Source organism: Alexandromys fortis, unplaced genomic scaffold (assembly GCF_014885135.2).
Source record: "Alexandromys fortis isolate MF-2015 unplaced genomic scaffold, M_Fortis_MF-2015_v1.1 scaffold_50, whole genome shotgun sequence".
NCBI lineage: Eukaryota > Metazoa > Chordata > Mammalia > Rodentia > Cricetidae > Alexandromys > Alexandromys fortis.
The window spans coordinates 3,916,577-3,936,946 of record NW_026067932.1 but is presented as its reverse complement, the minus strand read 5'-3'; the positions used below and the strand labels follow the sequence as shown (position 1 = coordinate 3,936,946).

Sequence of the window (20,370 nt, the reverse complement as noted above, 5' to 3'; positions counted from 1 at the left end):
TCCTCTTCTGGAAAGACTGGAATTCTGTATCTGTTAATAATTCCCACGTTCCACTCTTTCCCTAGGTTCTGGAACCTCCATGTTAGTTGTTTTTACATGACCTTGTCTACAATTGTGAATATGTTTTCCATTCTTGTTTTTATACCACACTTATATTTTACATTTGCCACGTAAGTCTGTTTGGGCTGACCACTTTGTAGGTTCTCACTGGCCACATTGGCCCATAGTTTGGCTAGCTAAACTCAGTGCTGTAATACAGAATCCATATATAATTCATCTAGCCTATGCTTTATTGTCGGGCACCATTCTCTAGAATCCAGTTCGTGAGCTTCAGGCAAGGGGCTGGAGGTTGAGAAAACACACACCGAGACAGACAGACACACAGACCTCCAATCACTGGTACAAAGCCCTTCTTTAATAGCACCATGGAGGCTTAAATACCCAGCAGTCAGTGGCCAACAGGTGAAAATCCCATCCTCTGATCCTCTAGGGAAGGCACAGCCTTTAGTAACTTCAATTAGAAGGCGCTAGCAGGGAAGAGCAGCTGAAGGCCAGGACTCAATTGGTCCCAACACTTGATTATTTTATCCTTCTTCTAGAGCAATAGGCAAGACTGTTGTCTGCTAACTTTAAAAAAATGTTATGTTGGGTTCTGCAGTGATGCTATGTAGTTAGGCAGACATTAGGGACCATATGACTTCGTTAGAGGTGGTGGGGTCTGAAAAGTTGGCTTGAGGGTTGGCTTATGAGCACTTGCCTCGCATGCATGAGGTGCTGCATTTGGTCCTGAGCACTGACAATAATTATCCAGTATGACTTCGTTTCAAGTATTATGGAGACACTCAGATCGAGTGCAATATTCCAAGGGCTTCCAGGTTTTCGTCCAGGAGCCTCTCACAGATGTAGTAACTAAGCCTTCTTAGTTACCTTTCTGCTGGACCTAGTGCTCCTGAACCTTCTTGAAAGAGGGCTTCTGTAGTGTGGACCTTTTTGTTATTGCTGTTCTTTGGTGTCTGAGGTCTCAGTCAGTATCTGCAGTCTAATTGGGAATTCACCGTATAACCCACGCTGTCCTGTCATCAATCAGCCTTCCAGGGGCTGGGGCTATAGGTGTGCGCTACCATGCTTAGCTCTAGCGAACGGTCTTAGAGAAACAAAATGATAGTTGAGAATGACTAACTTAGTCACCTTAAATATTTAAAATGTTGAAACAGATGACTTACTATTTGTCATGGCAGAGCTATATCCAAAGGTGCAGCTATCAGAAGTGAAAAGGATAGCATTTAGGACGTCTACACTTAGCATAGTTAGGGCATGCCTACAGTTAGCGTGTTTCTTTGGAACCAGCTTAAGCTTGCTGGACTGCCTCCTATTGACATCTGTATATTGTTGTGTCTGACCCTCACCACAACCTCTATTTTGCCTATGGTGGGGTAGCTTTAAGCGAACTGAAGTCCTGCTGAAGCTGTGGAAGTGGTAAGGGAGTGAGACGGTTTTGAAGTATATGAGCCCTCAGTCATTCCAAACTTGGGTAGAGATTGAGGAGGGGAGGGACAGAGACACTGTATTTCTGCTGCTTGTGAGTCTTTAAAAGTTGACTACCATTAAACCGTTCTCAGTGGGAAGATAAAGGTTGAACAGGACATAAGAGAAGAGCCCAAACCTACTGATGACAGTGAACAGAGCCTCCACTGGTTTGTACTGCTGCTCCTATTCTGACCCTGGGTTTCCAGTTGGAGACTTGAAGGGCCTTCCCATGAAAGTGACGATAACGCCGGGGTGGGTCAGAGATTCAGTCTGCAGCGGTCTCTGTCCTTCACGGATTGTGATCGTCTCCTGATCTGTTCTACTTGGACAGTGAGCTAGGAAAGAGGGAGATGGGGAGATGGCAGCATCTGGAGCCGGCCCACTGCTCCAGTTTCTCATCGTCATTCACGTACAGCGTCTGGCATCCAGTGAACTTTGCCACCTGCACAGCCACAGGAGGAAAGTCCCGACAGTAGAAACAGATCAACAGGTTCTACAGCCGCTGGGGTTATAGACAGGAGCTTTACCATATGGTGATTCCTATGTTCATGAAAATGGAGGCTGAAGCTGAGACCTTCCCTAGAGAACTGGAATCTATGGAAAAGAATCTCATGGGGGTTCTATAACTGAAAAGCAGATAGATGTCGTCACAGGCTAGACACAGGAGGAGGAGGAGGAGGATGAATGGTAAACTGGAGGGTGAGTTACTAGGCATTATTCAACACCAATTTGGCTGTTTACGTATCGGGACCAGACCAGGCTATCCCGTGGCTGCTTTTTAGACTTATTAACCAGCATATTATCTTAAGATTTTAGAGCTTGGAAATGAACAGAAACCATATTAGATTATAGTTGCAATACTTGCCTTTTAATGTATGTAGTTTTGTATTTTATTATGGCAGTGTCGTAAAATTAGAGTAAATACATAGCAGGGTTATGGTCAAATATGAAATTATCAGTCATAAATTTGTGTTTCTGTTTCCCAGCCTTTGAGCAAACAAAAAATCTTTCCATAAGTCATCTGCTCGGCAGACCTAGAGTATACCCTTAGAATGAGAAATTAACAAAACACATAGAGAAGACATAGCTGGCTTATTTTAGCATTTGAGGTGTTGTAAAGGCCCTTGTTTTATTTAGAATAACCTTCATAGCTTGCAAGGTGATCTGGTAAGTTTGCTTATTGTGGGCCCTAAAGAGCAATTAAAAAAGAAGGCACAGGTCTATTGAGTTGGCTAAGGGAACAAGTGCCTTGTTTTTCACTTAGCAGACTTAACTGACTCTAGTGAGATGGGAAAAAATACTGCCAGTTACATTTGACATCTTGTAAATTGTAGCATGCAGTTTGTATGCTACAGAATTTCATAACTGTTACAATTTAAAAGCAAGGGTAAGTGGTAAAATCTCACCTCTGAGTCTTGGTTCTGTTGCCTCGTGTTTGATGGTTTGCTTGGGGAAAGTCTTTGAGCGATTTTCCTACCATGAAAGTGGGAGAAGACACAGATCTGACTCTTACCTGACTGATGGCTGAGACTTGTGATGGAACCTACGCGTCAAAGTAACAAACAGTGCATTTTCTTGCTAGCAGTTTCCAGAGGGCATGCTTTAGGGAGTTTTCATTTCTGCAGGTCTCATTCTTAAGGTCTCTCTGTGGACCTTAATGGAATTTTCTCCTTCTGTTGATGCCAACTAAATATAACATTAATCAAATTACACCTTTTTAAACAAAAAGTGTAGATTCTGTGATGTTTTTGGAATTGAGGCATCCTTAATATATTCCTCTTTTAAAGATTCCCTATGAGCCCAGAGTGACATTTTTCTTGAGCAATAAAAAATACTTAAATTTCCCTTTTTGTTTGCTCTTCACTTTCAGAACTTTTCACGCTACGTCCAGCTGATAGGATGAAAAAGTTTAAGAGGAGACTGTCCCTCACGCTCAGGGGAAGCCAGACGATCGATGAATCCCTGTCCGAGCTGGCCGAGCAGATGACAGTGGAGGAGAGCAGCAGCAAAGACAACGGTAATGCCGGGCATGAGGCTTTAACTGCCTCATAAATACCATGTAAACAGCCGAACATTGGCGCCTTTGTTTGTTTGTTTGTTTTGGAGGGGGGCAAGACTCACTTGAATATGCTTGACTAATGCCATATTCTGCTCTCATCCCAAATGAGATACACTGCCAATGTCCTTGGTCTCCTGCTCCTGTGAATACCTTTCTATTTTATTAGTTCTTAAATAAGAGTAAAGTCTATAAAATTATAGTGATTGTTAAATAACTATTTGTAAACTAGCATTTAAATATTTTGTGACGAATATGTTTATAAAATTCTTGTTTGTAGCTTTATCGTAGTTTTATAGCATTCTAGGTGTGCATTGACTGTCTCCATAGATTACAAGATTGATTGGATAAGTGAATTTACTGTTTTCTTAAGGTACCACAGTGCGTTCATAGCACTGAGAACACTTATAACAAAGACAAAAACATGATCTTTCATTTGACAGTGCTTTTTCCAACACAAGGTACACAAATTTTAATGTAAAAATTTGAAGAATTTGTTGAGTGAATTAAAATGTAAGATTGGTGAAAATCTTAGAACAAGGCTATAGAATCAAAGCCAAAATCACCCGAGGCATGTCCTAGCGACCATTTCTTATCCTGTTTATCTCCTAGAACACAAGACGTAGCTCCTTTCCTCTTCCTGGCACTCCTTTTCTCCTCATTAAATTATACATTTCTTGTTTTTACTTTCTCATCTTGCTCCTTTTCATTAGAGTTAAACTAATAATCACACGGCAGAGTCTATACTAGACTGTTTTGAGATTTCCTTCACTGATTAATCTAAAACTCTTAAATTTAGTCTCAGGCAGACTTTTCAGACAAGGGCAAAAAGCAGCCACCTTCTTCACCAAAATATCACAAGAACAGTCTCTAGGTAACATACTAAAATTCTCCTTTGAAACCTGTTGAGTTTGCCCCCCCTCCCCCGACAGTTCAAATCTCCCTCAGCACCGCCATCTCCTATACTCCTACTAGAGTGGCCCAAAAGCAGCGCTTAGAGCATTCACCTGCTTTGATCCACAGTCCCAAGGTTCATATTCCTTCACCTGGTACCAACTCCTGTCTTAGTTAGGGTTTCTACTGCTGTGAAGAGACACATACCACAGCAACTCTTATAAAGGAAAACATTTAATTGGGACTCGCTTACAGCTTCAGAGGTTTAGTGCATTGTATTCATGGCAGCGTGCAGGCAGACACTGCGCTGGAGCAGGAACTGAGAGTTCTACATCTTGATCCGCAGGCAGAAGCGGTCTTTATCTACTTTGAAACAGTGTCCATGCTGGCTGAAGGAATAAGTGATATAGTTTATAACTTCTCTCAGTAAACTTCCACAGACAGGTTTTTGATTTCTGATCTCTAGATTGATCACAAGCGAGGTCAGGAGCCCTGATACACTTTCATGCTATGTAGGCATGTGGCCGTCATGTGTGTTGTAACAAAATGGAGAAGTTCACCCTTGTAGGGCTGTAATTATATAAATATCTTAGAAAAATGTAATACACGGCACCTTTGATTATCATCTATGTTTTTCTTCTCAACTGGAATTTGAGAGATTTCTATAGTTTTAATAATTGTATCACACTTTGAAGCTTAAAATCAGTTTAAGATGTTCTGCTATAACTGTAATTCACAATACATTGTGTAGCTAGAATGTTTGCACATTGATTGGTGGATTGAATCCAGGAAAGAAGAATCCTAAATTTTACATATTGAATTTGAAGTCAGTTTGTAAAAATAAGATTAATCTTGGCCACTCTACACATACTGACCCTAACTTAGAACAGCTTTATTAAAACATAAATTTAAAATTGTAAATGGAGGTGTAAGATATTATTTCTAAAATACCTACTGTGAAAGATAACTCTGAGAAAATTTTATGTTTTGTTTTATTTATATGTTTGTAGCACTGAGCATTGGACTTGGGGCCTCACACCTGCTGGGCAAACACTATACCACTGAGCTGTATTGCCAGCCCTAAGAATTTTGTTTTTAAAAACTGTCAAAAATTAACTTGTTTCATTTCCTCTAAAAGTTAAGCATAGAGTTATTATATTTTGGGAGGTATACTTAATGAAATTGAAATAGGTGTCAGAACAAAATACTGCTAAGATTCTTCCTCACGGATAGCTGATTCTGATGTACTGTATTGTCAGATATTTCTGCTCGGTAATGGGTCTTTGCTTGTTTAAAAATTATTTATATAACAAAATACCATTTGGAGCAATTGTCTCAGCCTCCGTAATGATAAGCGCTTAAGTATACCTTTTTTATTCACTAACTGACTTGTCTTACTGAACGTCTAAAATAGAGGTTTCGATTTCTTTAGGTAAGGATTACATGTGTTATATTCTACAGCACATTTGACTACGAGGCACATGCAAGATGGGCAGCACATGAAGTAGTATCAAAATGATTTCAAGATATAAGTAATTTGATAATAAAAATTTTGGCGGGGTATATTAGTGATTGTTAACCAGTTTTGGTCTTTGGATCAACTTAAAATGTTAAGATATTTTCTATAAATATTCTTTCATAGAAATAATTTTTATTCTAGCGTCTTGACTAGCAAAGAAGTGAGCTTCCATGTCAATGATCTCTATTACAACTCTTGCTTTGTTTTGTCTTTTTAACCCTTCTCATGCGATCCCGACTCTGGCGATGACTGTGGAATGATTCTTGGATGCCATGAACCACAGAGCCGATTGTGAAGAATGGCAGGCCTCCAACGTCCCACAGCATGCATTCCTTCCTCCACCAGTACACGGGCTCCTTCAAGAAGCCGCCACTGCGAAGGCCCCACAGTGTCATTGGAGGAAGCCTTGGTTCCTTCATGGCAATGCCCAGGAATGGAAGCAGATTAGGTAATGTGCTTCTGTTACATTTAACTTTCTGATTGTAAAACATGTACACTGGTTGTGAGTTGTATTAAGAAAGAAATATGGAGGAGTGCCAGTGCTATAGGGCAATAGTGTTTGCACACCTGTTCATCCAGAACAACCTTTATAAAAAATCAGACGAAAGATTCCAGGCTGTGGCTAGTGTTCACCTGTATACTGTGTCATGGTATATAGTCATGCTGTATCCTAGTATGTAGTTACACTGTATCCTAGTATATAGTCACATTGTATCCTAGTATGTAGTCGCACTGTGTCCTAGTATATAGTCACACTCTGTCATAGTATTTAGTCACACTGTATCCTGGTATATAGTCACACTGTATCCTAGCATATAGTCACACTGTATCCTAGTATGTAGTTGCACTGTGTCCTAGTATATAGTCACACTGTGTCCTAGTATATATAGTCACACTGTGTCCTAGTATATAGTCACACTGTATCCTAGTATATAGTCACACTGTGTCATAGTTTTTAGTCAAACTGTATACTGATATATAGTCACACTGTCATAATACATAGTCACCCTTCAGTAGCTCTTTAAGTCATTACCACATAACGATCCAGTGCAAGAAATAGATTGTCACCTGATTTGTTATTCTTTTGCCTTTGTGTCCTTAGAAATATCTAGAAAAAAAATCTGCGAGTTTTTGTATATTCATGTCTCTGATCTTTTTTGTTAGTGGTGTATTATGTTTTGATTTTAAAAATCACTTTAAACATAGCTGTTTTACTGTCCCATTGGATAACTGTAGTTACTAAAGTTCCTGAGTATTTTATTATACCATTTGCTTTATTTCTTACCACAGAAGGTTACTTTCTGGCTCGTCTCAGTAATTTTAAGACTGAGTCTCCAGACAATGTGGTTTCATCTGTGAGAAATGTGCCATTATCCCTGTCGGTGCAGCACAAAAGAAAGAATGGGGTGCCAGAGTCCCCTCGCTGGTTCATGGGAGATGATTGCTACAGCTGGTTGTCAGACATCGCTACTGTTACATTTCAGTTGTGCAGGTTTAGAGTTAAGCGGCTCAACTTAAAGAACAAAGATAACGAGTACTCCAGTCATTACCCTTTAGCCGCTTTACTGCTGTCTGAGATTATCTACTCTCCGAGGGTTCATTTGCATCGCGTGTCAGAGTGATATTACTGTGTAGTGGTGTGCACAGTTCTGTGCATCGCGTGTCAACAGTATGGGATAATACTGAATAACGGTGTGCTGTTGCACAGTTCTTTCTATCACGTCACATGTCCAGTAAGACTGTGCCGATGATTTGAAGTCAGCCATGAAGGGGTTATCTATTCAGGTCTTGGCTTGTAGTTCTGTTGGTTGTGTAGACAAGAGGTTGGTTTGCAGATGTTTTAGGTTTTATGGCTGTAGTCACTGTTGCATATTCTTTCCCTGTGGGCAGAAGCCTTTCAAAATGCGGCCAACATTTTTAGCTCAGGAGCAGTATAAAAACATCAGTTCTTGCTGGGCAGCAGTGGCACATGCCTTTAATCTCAGCACTCAAGGGGCAGGGGCAGGCGGATCTCTGTGAGTTTGAGGCCAGCCTGATCTACAGAGTAAGTTCCAGGGCAGCCAGGGCTACACAGAGTAAACCCATCTCAAAAAAAAAAAAAAAAAAAAATCTGTTCTTGAGACTCTTGGTCTAGGGTTAAGGTGGTACTATTGGCAGTGTTAGTAGTATAGGCAGAATGTAGAAGTGTATTATGCCTTTGTCAGTTTCATAGTGAGTGACACAAAACTTGAATAAGCAAATATTCTTTAGTTCTTAATATTCTTCACGTTTCAGTAAAGTCCTTTAACCCACAAGCAAAGTAGTGAAGTTCCCTTGTTGACTGCCTCTGTTTTAACCTGTAATGATAAGGAATTATAGATATTAATAGATAAGATCTGTATTTTAAAGGTAGACAATGCCTCCTTTTCTGCCACAGATATTGTTCATGAAAATCTGAAAATGGGATCAGATGGTGAGAGTGACCAAGCGTCTGGGACATCATCTGATGAAGTCCAGTCACCTACCGGCGTTTGCCTCAGAAACCGTATACACAGACGGATCTCAATGGAGGTGAGTGTTTACAGAATGCAGATATGCCTTTGTCTGGATAGTGGTGTTTTTAAAGGAGCACGCACACAGATGGCGCCAATAGATGCTTATTTGAAACTTTTCCTTTTTTCCCCTCACAAACAAATTGAGTGTCTACTATGTGCCAGGCACAGTTCACACACACACACACACACACACACACACACACACACGGTGAAAAAACAAAAACCAGGTCCGGGGCAGCAGAAAGAGACTCTGAAGGAGAACGCTGGCACATGGAGAGCCGAGGGAACCCAGCAGCCGAGGTGACTTTTCGTGACGGCGAATGGCCCTTACCCAAGAGTCCCTGTGCCTAGTGATCTGGAGTCTGAATGTTTCTTTTTTCTAATTACAGCCCCAAGACAACTATACATTAATTACAGTTCACATTCTGTAGAAAACCGTTTTCTTAATCACACCTTTTTAGTAGTCATCTGGGCAGTTTTTAGTTTTTACATGTTAAGTTTTAATTCTAAGAGGCATAAATAAACCAGAGCCAGCTTGTTTTCTACTTTGTTAGTCTCTCCTGTATGGTTCCCTACACCTATATATCCCTATGGCACATTTAAGTTATTTCTCCATGTAAAAGATGATTCTCTACACCTATACATCCCTATGGCACATTTAAGTTATTTCTCCATGTAAAAGAAGAGAGAGTTGGGAACTGCATGGTGGCTTAGCAACAGAGACTATTTGGTGGCCCTGCAGGGGACCCAGGTCCAGTTCACGGTGCCCATGTGGTTCTAGGGGACCTGGTACTCCCTTCTGGCCTCTGAGTGCACTAGGCACACACTTGATTCACATACTTAAATAAATGCAGATACAACATTCATAAACATAAATAAATATTAAAAAATGCATGTTGTAGTCTTATGAACAGATGTTTGTTATGACTGTTATTATTTCAGTATATCTTGTAAGTTAAAAAGCTTTCTGCAAAGATACCGAGCATGTTTCAAAATAACACTTTAGGGGACTAAAGAGATGGTTCAGCAGGTAGCAGCACTTGCCGGCAAGCCCGTAGCCTGAGTTCAGTCCCTGGGGCCCATGTGCTGGAAGGAGAGAACTGATTCCTACAGACTGTCCTCTGGTCACTTAGCGATTGCACTCTGTCTTAGACTGCTTCCTTCTACATAGAGTGTGATCTCAAAGTAAAGTTCAGCTTAGATTTGCTAAAGAAAGTGCTGAGCCTTTTAAAACCATTCCTGTAAGACCGCATTATTTGCCTTTGATGGCAGAAATATTTTGAGCTTAAGTGATTATGGAATTGCAAGAAAACTTGAGTTACTTGGTCTAATGCCCTGGCTTCTCCGTCTGTGCAGGACTTGAATAAGCGGCTGTCCCTTCCTGCAGACATCAGGATACCTGACGGGTACCTGGAGAAGCTGCAGATCAGCAGCCCGCCCTTCGACCAGCCCATGAGCCGCAGGTCCCGGAGAGCTTCCTTAGTAAGTTTCTGGCCTTGCGCTGGGCCACTAGGACCGCTCGTTCGCCTTTCTGGAGTGTAACTCTTGGTTCCTGCTTGTCCCTCCTTCCCCCTCCTTTCCCCTCCCGCTCTTCCTTTTCTCTCTTCCCATCCTTTCCTGCCTCTTAACTTTCTTAAACCCAGGGCTTTGCTTGTGCTAGGCAACTGCTCTACACTCATTTGTACCCCCAGCCCTGAAGTTTATTTTTATATGTAAATTTTAAGGCACTCACTTAGTTTTATTATATTATTGTCTACATTTTGTCATTTTTTACACTTAAAGGTATATTGGAGCCGGACTTAAGTTATATCTGATTTTTGGATATATGAGTACCATATGGACTAGATGTGCAGCCGTGTGTTGGTGATACATTTACAGCAGTGTACCCAGACTCTAAGTCAGCTCATTGTATTTTTATGGTCTTGTCATACTCGTGTAACCAGTACCCAGACGAATAAATGAAATTTCTAGACACTTTCTGTTACTTTTCTCTTTACTTGATACCCCTCCTTCCTTAACTTACCCATAATCCCTGTTTTCTGATAACGAAGATTAGTTTTATATACTTGGTCACACTGTTTTGAGTATACTCTTCATAGGGTGATTTTATATCTGAGCCTTCTTACTATTCATAGACACGATGATATTTGTTTTTGAAAGTACTTAATACTGTCTGACATTATTTTCTTGAGAGAGGGACTTGGTAGTCTGGAATTGGCTGTGTAAACCAGGTGCCTTCACTCATCTACTTTGCTCAGCCTCCGTAAGTGCTGGGATCACAAGCATCTTCTACAACACCTGTATCTGTCTCCTGCTTACTCTGATTTCACCTTTTGAACTATATGTAGTTATAAATATATGTTATAAAATGTGTTTATGCAAATATGCAAGAAAATTGTGTATTATACAAAGTCTCTATGATATTATAAAATCACAGCTTGTATATAAATATACAGAATGTATTTTTGTAGTGACCTTATTTCGTTCATTGTTAAGTCTGTGTTTCATCTGTTTTGTTGCATGTAGTAATAGTCTGTTCTCATTGTCTTATGGTGCACAATTGTATAAGTGTCCTATCTTTCTTGAGTGTGTTAGACTTCTGTACAGGCTTGCTGAGACTGTGAAAAGTTATTTCTTAAAGTAATGAATTATTCTCTTGAAATAAATTACCATAGAAATTTTCATTTGTATAAAGAGCACATTATGGAGTCTTAATATTGTATTAAAATGTAAGGCTTCTAGAGCCATTTCTGATTGTTATTGCAATGTCTGGTAGAAGTCGCTGCAGATGGCCAACGCAGGAAAGTGGGAACGCTGTATGTGTTCCTGTGTGCTTAGCACCCGGCACTGTCCTGGGTGAACGACGAACGAATGAGCTTTGTGTCTCATCTGCTGAGTACTTTCTGCAGGGTGCCAGCAAGCTGCTAACTGTATTTATTGTGAATCTGTCACTTTTAACATAAAAATGCAGGCAAAGTTTTCTAAAAATTCCATTTAAAGATTCACCAATTGCTATTTGGATGTAATCATTGAGCCTACTAACTTGCAAGTTTCTTAAGGGGCTTGGGATTGTGTGTCCTTCTCTGTATCTGGGACCTGACAGCTAGTTCAGTAGCGTGAGTCCTTCTGTCAGGTTTCCTGGTTATCTACATGGATGAAACCCAGTAGTGCTGTTTATTTTATGGATGAACTGGATCCGAATGTCACTTTAGCATTCACTTTCTCTTATAGATGTTTGCTTCTTTTTAATTGGCACATATCCTGCTATTTACAGGGTGGCATTTCAGTACAGTGTACATGTGCTTTGATTAAAGTCGGCAGCATAGTTGTCACCTAAATATTTGTGAGGAATATTTAAAATATACTGGATATTTTGACATATATAATTATTGTTGACAGTAGTTACTTTGTGTGTATATATGGTACTGGAATGTGTATGTGTTTGTGAATTTGGGCACATGTATTCGTGTGTGTGATCTATACTAATAATATCACTGTATTTCATTCTCTAAAGAGCAACTCTTGGGATTGGGGATTTAGCTCAGTGGTAGGCCCTGAGGCCCTGGGTTTGGTCCTCAGCTTTTGTTGGGGGGGGAGGGAGAATAAGAGCAACTCTTTGCAACATTAATTTTTGGTGCATCTGTTCTATTTTATTCCATGTGTATTTGTTATTATAGTAACTTTTAGACATTTGTTTATGTGGTCCTTAGCTCGTTGTCATTGGTGTCAGTACCTTATATAGTCTTGAAAGCAAGCCTCAATATTTTTGTCATCGTCACTGCTGGACCACAGTGTACTGGATGTTTACAGAGTACAGTAGCATTCATTCACTATAAACAGACAAGTTTAAAAAAAAATCACTGTTCCTGAGAGGAAAAGGCTCTACGCTTAAAGTTAGGTTTTCCCAGGTGCCTTTCATTATAGGTGATATGTAAAATATTTCAGTGATGCTCACTGTATTGTTCATTCTAGTTTGAATTTATTCTCAGTGTTCACTCTGTAAAAGGAGATAAGAAAAATTCATTGCCATTTGATTTATAATATCTAAATTCTAAGGATACCCATGTATAAAACATTTTGATACAGTTTCTATGATCTCGGCAATTAGCTTTTTACATAAACTTTTACGTAAGAGGTAGTTCAGATCAGGCTGCTCCATACCAGATATTTGGATATTTATTGCATTTTCTAAATTGAAACTTGAAACTTCACTTGTATTTAGAAAGTGTTTCTATTGAAATTTTATCTCATTTTTCAGCATTGTTGATTACAAAAAGTAAACCCTTAATGCCAAGTCATAAGTAAGGGTGGATATTATGGTTCTAAAACTTGATTCTTCTATTTTTTTCATAAAAAGCACATATGCATACAAAAATCTTTAGGAATGCGAAAACAAACATTCTTAGTCATTAATTAATAAACCAATGACTAAAAATTCTCGTTTGCTAAAACCAAATTAAGTAGTGACGTAGCTTTTTTTTTTTTTTTAGCATATCATTACGTATCATTGAAACAGAAGTCTAAGAACAGCTTTGTGAGGGAAGTCCTCAGATTCATCAGGGCTTCAAATGTCTGTGCTGCCTCAACGTTACAGAGGTTTAAATGTTCATTAACAGAAGATTAGCCGGTTCTTATTTAGACTGTTTTAATTATAAACTTTGCTATTTTTAAACCTTCTGATGTTGTGATATCAAAAGTATTTTTAAAGCTTGACAGGTGTTCAACAATTTCATACTTTTTAGAATAGATTAGAAGTTAAAAGAAGTACAGTTTTAAGAATAGATGCTAAATTCATAATTGTTTGCTTTCAGTCGGAAATTGGGTTTGGGAAAATGGAAACCTACATCAAATTGGAAAAGCTTGGAGAGGTGAGTATTCTTTTGCTTTTAGAGTAAGACATTTTCTTGTTACCCAAACTGCCAGTTAGTCCATGTCTGCCAGCTTAGAAAAATACAGGTTTTAGATTTTTTTTTTGTTGTTTTTTTTGGTTTGTTTGTTTTTTTCGAGACAGAGTTTCTCTGTAGCTTTGGTGCCTGTCCCGGAACTAGCTCTTGTAGACCAGGCTGGCCTCGAACTCCCAGAGATCCACCTGCCTCTGCCTCCCGAGTGCTGGGATTAAAGGCGTGCGCCACCACCCGGCCAGGTTTTAGATATTATCATCTAAAAGATTATATACCTAATTCTGAAATGACAGCAAAACTGGATGGAATCAATTGTCTGTCCTTGAAGTCTTCCGTCAGTTAAGATGAAGTTAATATTTCTTAGTAGACTTGTGCTCTTTTGTTGAACTACAAATGCTATGTTTTGTGGGTGATGGAATAGGCGTCTACTTGTTTACTTCCTGGAGTCTCTTGTCATCTGGACATTGTGTGAGTTCAGAGAACTATCTCTAGAGATAACAATGTTGCCTCAAAGATAAGAAATTTTCTTTGGCTCTAGCTTCTTTGAACTTGCTTCTTCTACAAGAGCAGCTGTTAAGCTAGAAATGGCCTGCCATATACACTAAGAAAAAGGGCAGGAAAATAACCGGCAAACCTTAAGGGAGCTTTTTAAAGGAGGGCTAATGTGCTCAGATTCTGAAGACTGAAGGCATGGATCCCGATTTTACGATTAAACATTATCACTACATTTTCATTGACAGCGCTCAGTGCTCTGTGGTTCTATACATCATTACCTTAAGTGCCGTTGATATTAACCCATCGATTCAGTAGTTAATCTGAAATAACAGAAGAATAAGTGAAGTGCATTTTTATACTTTGGAAGCAAGGTGGTAGGAATATGGATATTGTGCATATGGAACTGAGTCACTGCTGTTAGAGAAACTGAGTAAGATGATGCTCTTTTTAAGGTAGACTCCAGCATGCTTAGAGGTTAGAAATTGAGTTCAAGGCTCTTTCCACTTGTTTGAGCGAGAGCTTCAGTACGTCCCATCTGACATGTAACTCACTGTATAGGCCAGAGGGCGTCTGCCTCCCTCTGCTCCCCAGGTGCTGGAAGTAAAAGCATGAATTACCATGCCTGCTGGCTATCACATTTTAAGTGTCCTTCAAAATATATTTTACAGGGTACATATGCAACAGTTTATAAAGGAAGAAGTAAATTGACAGAGAATTTGGTGGCATTAAAAGAGATCCGCTTGGAACACGAAGAAGGAGCGCCCTGCACTGCTATAAGAGAAGGTACAGTGTTTGTGTAAACAGCTAAGTCTAAGTCGTATTAAGAGCAGTGCTTGTAAAATGTGCTCAGGTGTGGAGACTATCAGTGGCTAGATGCCACCTTTAGATCTTGGAGTTGTTAGTTTCTAAACTCAAAATAGTCAGCAGAAAGGGATTAGTCGATTATCTTATTGTATAGTTCATAATGAAATTCTTATGAAGCGGTTAAAAATAGTATCTAACAGATAAATATTTGACCTAGGAAAATTTTAGTATTGGTATACAAAGACCCATGATAACAATAAATTAGCTACATGAATAAATTTTACTAAATAGAAACATCAAATAGAATATAAACATGACCATTTTATTTTTTAAAATCAGATATTTTTATTGATAATTGGTACAACACATAGAAAATATTCTGATTATGGTGTCTGATTATGGTGTCTCCTCTGCTTTTCTTCACTCTCTCATCCATCCAAATCCACACTTATTCTCTCGCTCTCTCTCTCTCTCTCTCAGAAATAGTATTTCTTATTGAAATACTAATAGACATCTTAAAAAATAACAAAATAAGATAAAATAAAAACAAACCAAAATAGGGCAAAACAAACAAAAGAAAAAAAAAGCTAAAGAAAAAGCACAAAACACATACAGATGCTGTGACACATACATACATACATACATACATACATACATACATTTACAAATCAGATTATGAAAAAAGAGCTTGAGGCAGCTGATTAATGATATGGAAGAAGAGAAGGCACCTTGTACTCTATAATCTCAGCGCCTCGGGTAGTTGGCATGAAGTTAGAGGATAGGAAGATGCAGGGTTGTGGTGTTGGGGACAGTTTCAGGTGTTACACTATCAAACCCACAACCACACAAGCAAAGAAGTCAACACCCTCATTTTCTCTGCTGTCAATCTTGCTTTAAACTTTGGGTTTTATCCTAAACACAGTCAGCTAATGCGCAGAACTTGGGGTTTTATAGAGACTGGCCATCATAGGCTAAATGACTTGCTTTTCTGTTTGTTTTCCAGTCTCACTGTTAAAGGATTTAAAGCATGCCAATATAGTGACCTTGCATGACATTGTTCACACAGAGAAATCTTTGACGCTGGTCTTTGAGTATCTGGTAAGCATTTAATAAAATTTAGCATTCTCTTTTGCTTTAATAAAATAGACAATTGGGCCTCTTAACAGCCCCAGAGATATTATTGTTTAATTATTGGTATTTAATTAAATATGTGTGTAGTGCATTCTGTATATTTCCTTGAAAAGCAACTTGGTTTAAAAATTAAATTCTATTGGGCTGGTGAAATGGCTCCATGGAAAAATGCGCTTGCCAACTTTATCCAGTTTTAACTGGCTGACGACTCAAGTTTTGTCCTTGGAACTCATATAGAATTGATTCAACTCCCTTGGGTTGTCCTTGGACCTCCGTATACATGTCATGACATATATGTGTGTGCCCCTAAATATAAATAAATGTTTGTTTTTTTAAGGGGGGGTAGCTCTTAGGTTGGTCAGCCATAAATTCCCAAAACTGTGTCCCATATTAAAGTGTTGTGTCTTTTCAGGACAAAGACCTGAAACAGTACATGGATGACTGTGGGAATATCATGAGCATGCACAATGTAAAGGTATGTGTTTCACATGTGACTTTAGACCTTAGTTAAAGCGCAGCTGGACTCTGCTGCCCAAGCAAATACACCAGCCTCCTCAGTAATCTTCCATTTGGCATTTTTAGGTTATCGCCTTCTAAGTCTGTTTAGGTAGCGTCAGTTCCCTGCACTGTAGCTTTAGGATCAGACCATCAGTAGTGCTGCTCCATTTTAAATTCTTCTGAGCTTTGGACATTTGCTTTCATGGGAATTCATTCCTTCATATGCAGGATGGACACCTAAGTATATTATGAATAAAAAATTTTTTTAAATAAATAGAAATGATAGGTACATACTTTGAAAGACCCTTTTGAGGATAAGCTTCACTGATATATTTAAAATAGTATTTATTTATAAAATAATCAATTGAACAAGGTCAGAAACTTACAGGTGTCTTGCATGCTGTGCTGGAAATATAGATCTGTGTTATCAGAAGACAGTATGTTTTCTTAGCACTAATTATCTAAGAATTTAAGTAATGCTATAGAAGCTTGCTAGGACAGCCAGCACCAGATGAAACCCAAAAGCTAGTGGTTAAATAAAAGCACTGGAAATAGCTGAGTGTTAGCAATAGATGTCCTTGACCTGATCTTCATACCCCAAATTTAGCAAAGAGTTGTTTATTCAAAATTAACAGTTCATGGGAACCAATTTTGGAAAAAGGCAGTGTCTCCTGTGTGTGGTTGAGACATTTCTAACTCTGTAGATAACAACCTTAACTTTGTTTCCTTTAAATAGTCGGTTGGTGGATCTAGAGGAAAGCCAGTCTCTGTTGCTAACAGAGAGCTCTGACTGATTCAGTTACTAGCAGGGCATTAAATGGATTCCCATGTGTTTTATCTTATTTTGTAATATATTACGAATAGCGTTTGTATATTTTTCTTTTCCCTACTTTTAAATATAGCAATAATTTGGAAAGAGGTTAAGATAAAGAATATAATCGGCATGCATAATTTGATAAAGGTTTGCAGTCTGTGCTTTATAAGTTGGGTCCATATGGGTGCTGTAGTGTGGAAAGCACATTTATTGTTTCTCTGTTAAAAGTATATTTCTCTAGGATAAAACCTAACAGATATTGAAATAATAATTCTAGAGTTTTCAGAACATATAAATATGCCCGCTCCGGAAGCTGCTCCTTAGACCCCTTCAGCCTGTCACTCATCCTCTGCAGCGCCTGCCTCAGTGACCTAAAGACCTCTGAATTCCCCGTGCGAAGGCGCCTTTTCTGCTGACAACAAAGAGTCAGAATGCTCTCTGAGTCTTTGCTCTAAAATACACAAAAAACCCTCAGCCATTAACCTTGCAGGAGTCACTTTTCTCAGTTGTTCAGAGTACAATAGCGCCAGGGCCCGTTCTGAATTGCAGTGGATTTGAAGAGCGAGTGGGAGGATTGAGAGTCAAGTGCCCAGGAGGCGGATGGGGAGTGGTCAGCGGATTTTATAGCAAGTCGTTTGCCAGAGCTACACAGCACCATGCTTTTCTGATTCCTGGAGTCTTCTGTAAAGCCACCAATTCTGATGCCCCTTTTAAAATGATGCCGCACCAGTACAGGCTCCTGCGTGCGTGCGTGCGTGCGTGCGTGCGTGCGTGCGTGCGTGCGTGTGTGTGTGTGTGTGTGTGTGTAGGAAGAAATCAGTGGCAGGGGTTGCTTGGTTGTTACAGTGTTTTAGAATCAAACTGTAGGCCTCCAGTGAGTGAGCTGTTATTATTTGAAGCTTTATTTGCAGTATTTATTTTCCTGGTTATCATTAAGTTAGAAACTAAATGATACTTTAATTGAACAAGAGACAATAATATTTAGAAAACAAGACTAAGAGGGAAAGATGTCCTTAAATGGCCTTAGTTAGTTGTTTTTCTTTGTAGCAAAACCCATTACATTATCTTTAAGAGTTCTTTTCATTTGTTTCTGTAGCTGTTCCTGTACCAAATTCTCCGTGGTTTGGCATATTGCCATAGAAGAAAGGTGTTGCACCGGGACTTGAAACCACAGAACCTCCTCATAAATGAAAGAGGAGAACTAAAGCTGGCTGACTTTGGTATGGAGAGATAAGATATTCATAAATACTTCCAGGTGGCTGAGCTTAAAAATACTCACCTTTGTCACAAGGTGTCATCACTTTTATGTGGGTTTTGCAGTTTTCTCTGTAGCTCAGAGACGTGCGATAGGATTTAGGTGGATGGTTTGTGATGGCTATTAGTCACACCAACACTAAAATGCACAGGTTCCCAGGCATTCCCTACAGACCTCAGGCTTCTGAGACCTTCCAGAGTCTCTAAAGATAAAATCCATGATCAGCATTCCACTGGTGTCTTTGCCTTTTTTCCCCATATTAATATTTGCTCTGTTGATAAAGTCACTGGTTCCTACATGTGATAAAACGTATTTTCCTGAGTTTTCAGCCTGGAGTATTTCTTTAGAGTATTCTTATGATAAAATGAGGTGAATATATAAACCATGTCGACCTCACACAGAAACAATAATCTCAAGAAAAAGTGTTAAGGGCTTCCTTTCCTGAAGAAACACTGTTTGACTAGGAAACAGTGATTACTTAGTAGACTGATTACTTAGACTTCAATTGGTTTGCTTGCTTGCTTGCTTTTTTTTTTCCTTCCCAAAACAAGGCTTCTTTATGTAGCCTTGGCTGTCCTGGAAAGGCTGGCTTTTAACTCAAAGAGATCTGCTTGCCTCTGCCTCCAGAGTGCTGGAATTAAAGGTGTGTGCCATCACCACTTCTTAGGGATATTTGGTTTTCTTAAAAATTGAATTGTCCTTCTTTAGGCCTGGGTTAGTTTGCCATGTGGTGAGATTTCCTGGATGTCGCTTCCCTGGTATCTCTGGGAGCCACAGTCCTCTCAACAGACTTTGTGTTCCTCTGGCTCTCTCAGTCTTCCACCTCCCCTTTGGAGATGTTCCCTGAGCCTTGGGTGCCAGAGTTGGGTTGTAGATGAATCAGTGGGGGGTGGACACCGCTTGGCACTTGTTCTCTGCATTCTGATCAGCTATGGTTTCCTGAGATGGATTTCTGTCTGCTGCAGAGAGAAGTTCCTGTGTTGAGGGGTTAGAGCTCCACTTACCTGAGAATATAATGATAAATATTTTCAATGCGGTTAGAAGTATGCTAGTTTGGTAAAGTGGCAGCTATAGGTTCTTCCCCAAAGTCCATATCATGCTAATGTGGAAGGGGTAATCTCATAGGACCCCAACCCTAGAAAAAACCCTGCAGACCACTAAGGGATGCTGAGAGCGAGAGAAATCGTCTTCCCAAGGCAAGAGCCTCGCTGTAAGTTATCCAGGACCAGGTGGTCAACCCCGAAGTTATATATGTCCAAGTAACATGATGTGCACTGAGCAGATTGTATTTATATCTATGAATATATCTACATAAACAGTTATACACACACATATGTAGACGGAATTTTCTTTGGACTATGAGCTCACAGAGAACAGTACAGAGACTTATTAATTATGAAAGCTTGGCTATTAGTTTAGGGTTGTCCCACTAGCTCTTATAATTTAAATTAGGCTATATTTTTTATTAATCTACGTTTTAACATGTGGCTTTTTCCTCTCTCCCATTCTGTGTGTCTGACTCATTTCCACATCTCAGTGGCATCTTCTAATTGCCTAGATTCCTCCTTTTTTTTCTCTCTCTCCCCAGAAACCCCTACAAACCTTCTATCTAGCTATTGGCCATTCAACGTTTTATTACACCAATTACAGCAGTACTTACTCACACAGTGTTTAAACATCCCACAACACACGCACACATACAAACACACTTACATGAGTGTGTACACATATGTATATACAACGTTTTATTACACCAATTATAGCAGTACTTACTCACACAGTGTTTAAACATCCCACAACACCCGCACACATACAAACACACTTGTATGAGTGTGTACACATATGTATATACAATTAAAGAAAGAGTTCATGAATGTGGGATGTGAAGCAAGTGGCGGGGAGGTATATAACATGGGAGGGGCTGGAGGGAGGAAAGGAAAGG

The 20,370-nt window shown here is 39.4% G+C and overlaps 1 protein-coding gene across 1 annotated transcript in view; it reads left to right on the top strand.

Annotated features, from left to right (window-relative positions):
* The window catches only part of Cdk17 (cyclin dependent kinase 17), a 72,117-nt gene that overhangs the window by 38,920 nt on the left and 12,827 nt on the right, over positions 1 to 20,370 (top strand). Inside the window, exons 2-10 of the mRNA XM_050145760.1 lie at positions 3,398 to 3,544; positions 6,280 to 6,444; positions 8,413 to 8,546; positions 9,887 to 10,012; positions 13,342 to 13,398; positions 14,595 to 14,709; positions 15,734 to 15,828; positions 16,274 to 16,336; positions 18,270 to 18,393. Coding sequence (XP_050001717.1) covers positions 3,427 to 3,544; positions 6,280 to 6,444; positions 8,413 to 8,546; positions 9,887 to 10,012; positions 13,342 to 13,398; positions 14,595 to 14,709; positions 15,734 to 15,828; positions 16,274 to 16,336; positions 18,270 to 18,393 — 997 coding nt within the window. The 5' untranslated portion in view covers positions 3,398 to 3,426. The remainder of the gene's footprint in view (positions 1 to 3,397; positions 3,545 to 6,279; positions 6,445 to 8,412; positions 8,547 to 9,886; positions 10,013 to 13,341; positions 13,399 to 14,594; positions 14,710 to 15,733; positions 15,829 to 16,273; positions 16,337 to 18,269; positions 18,394 to 20,370) is intronic.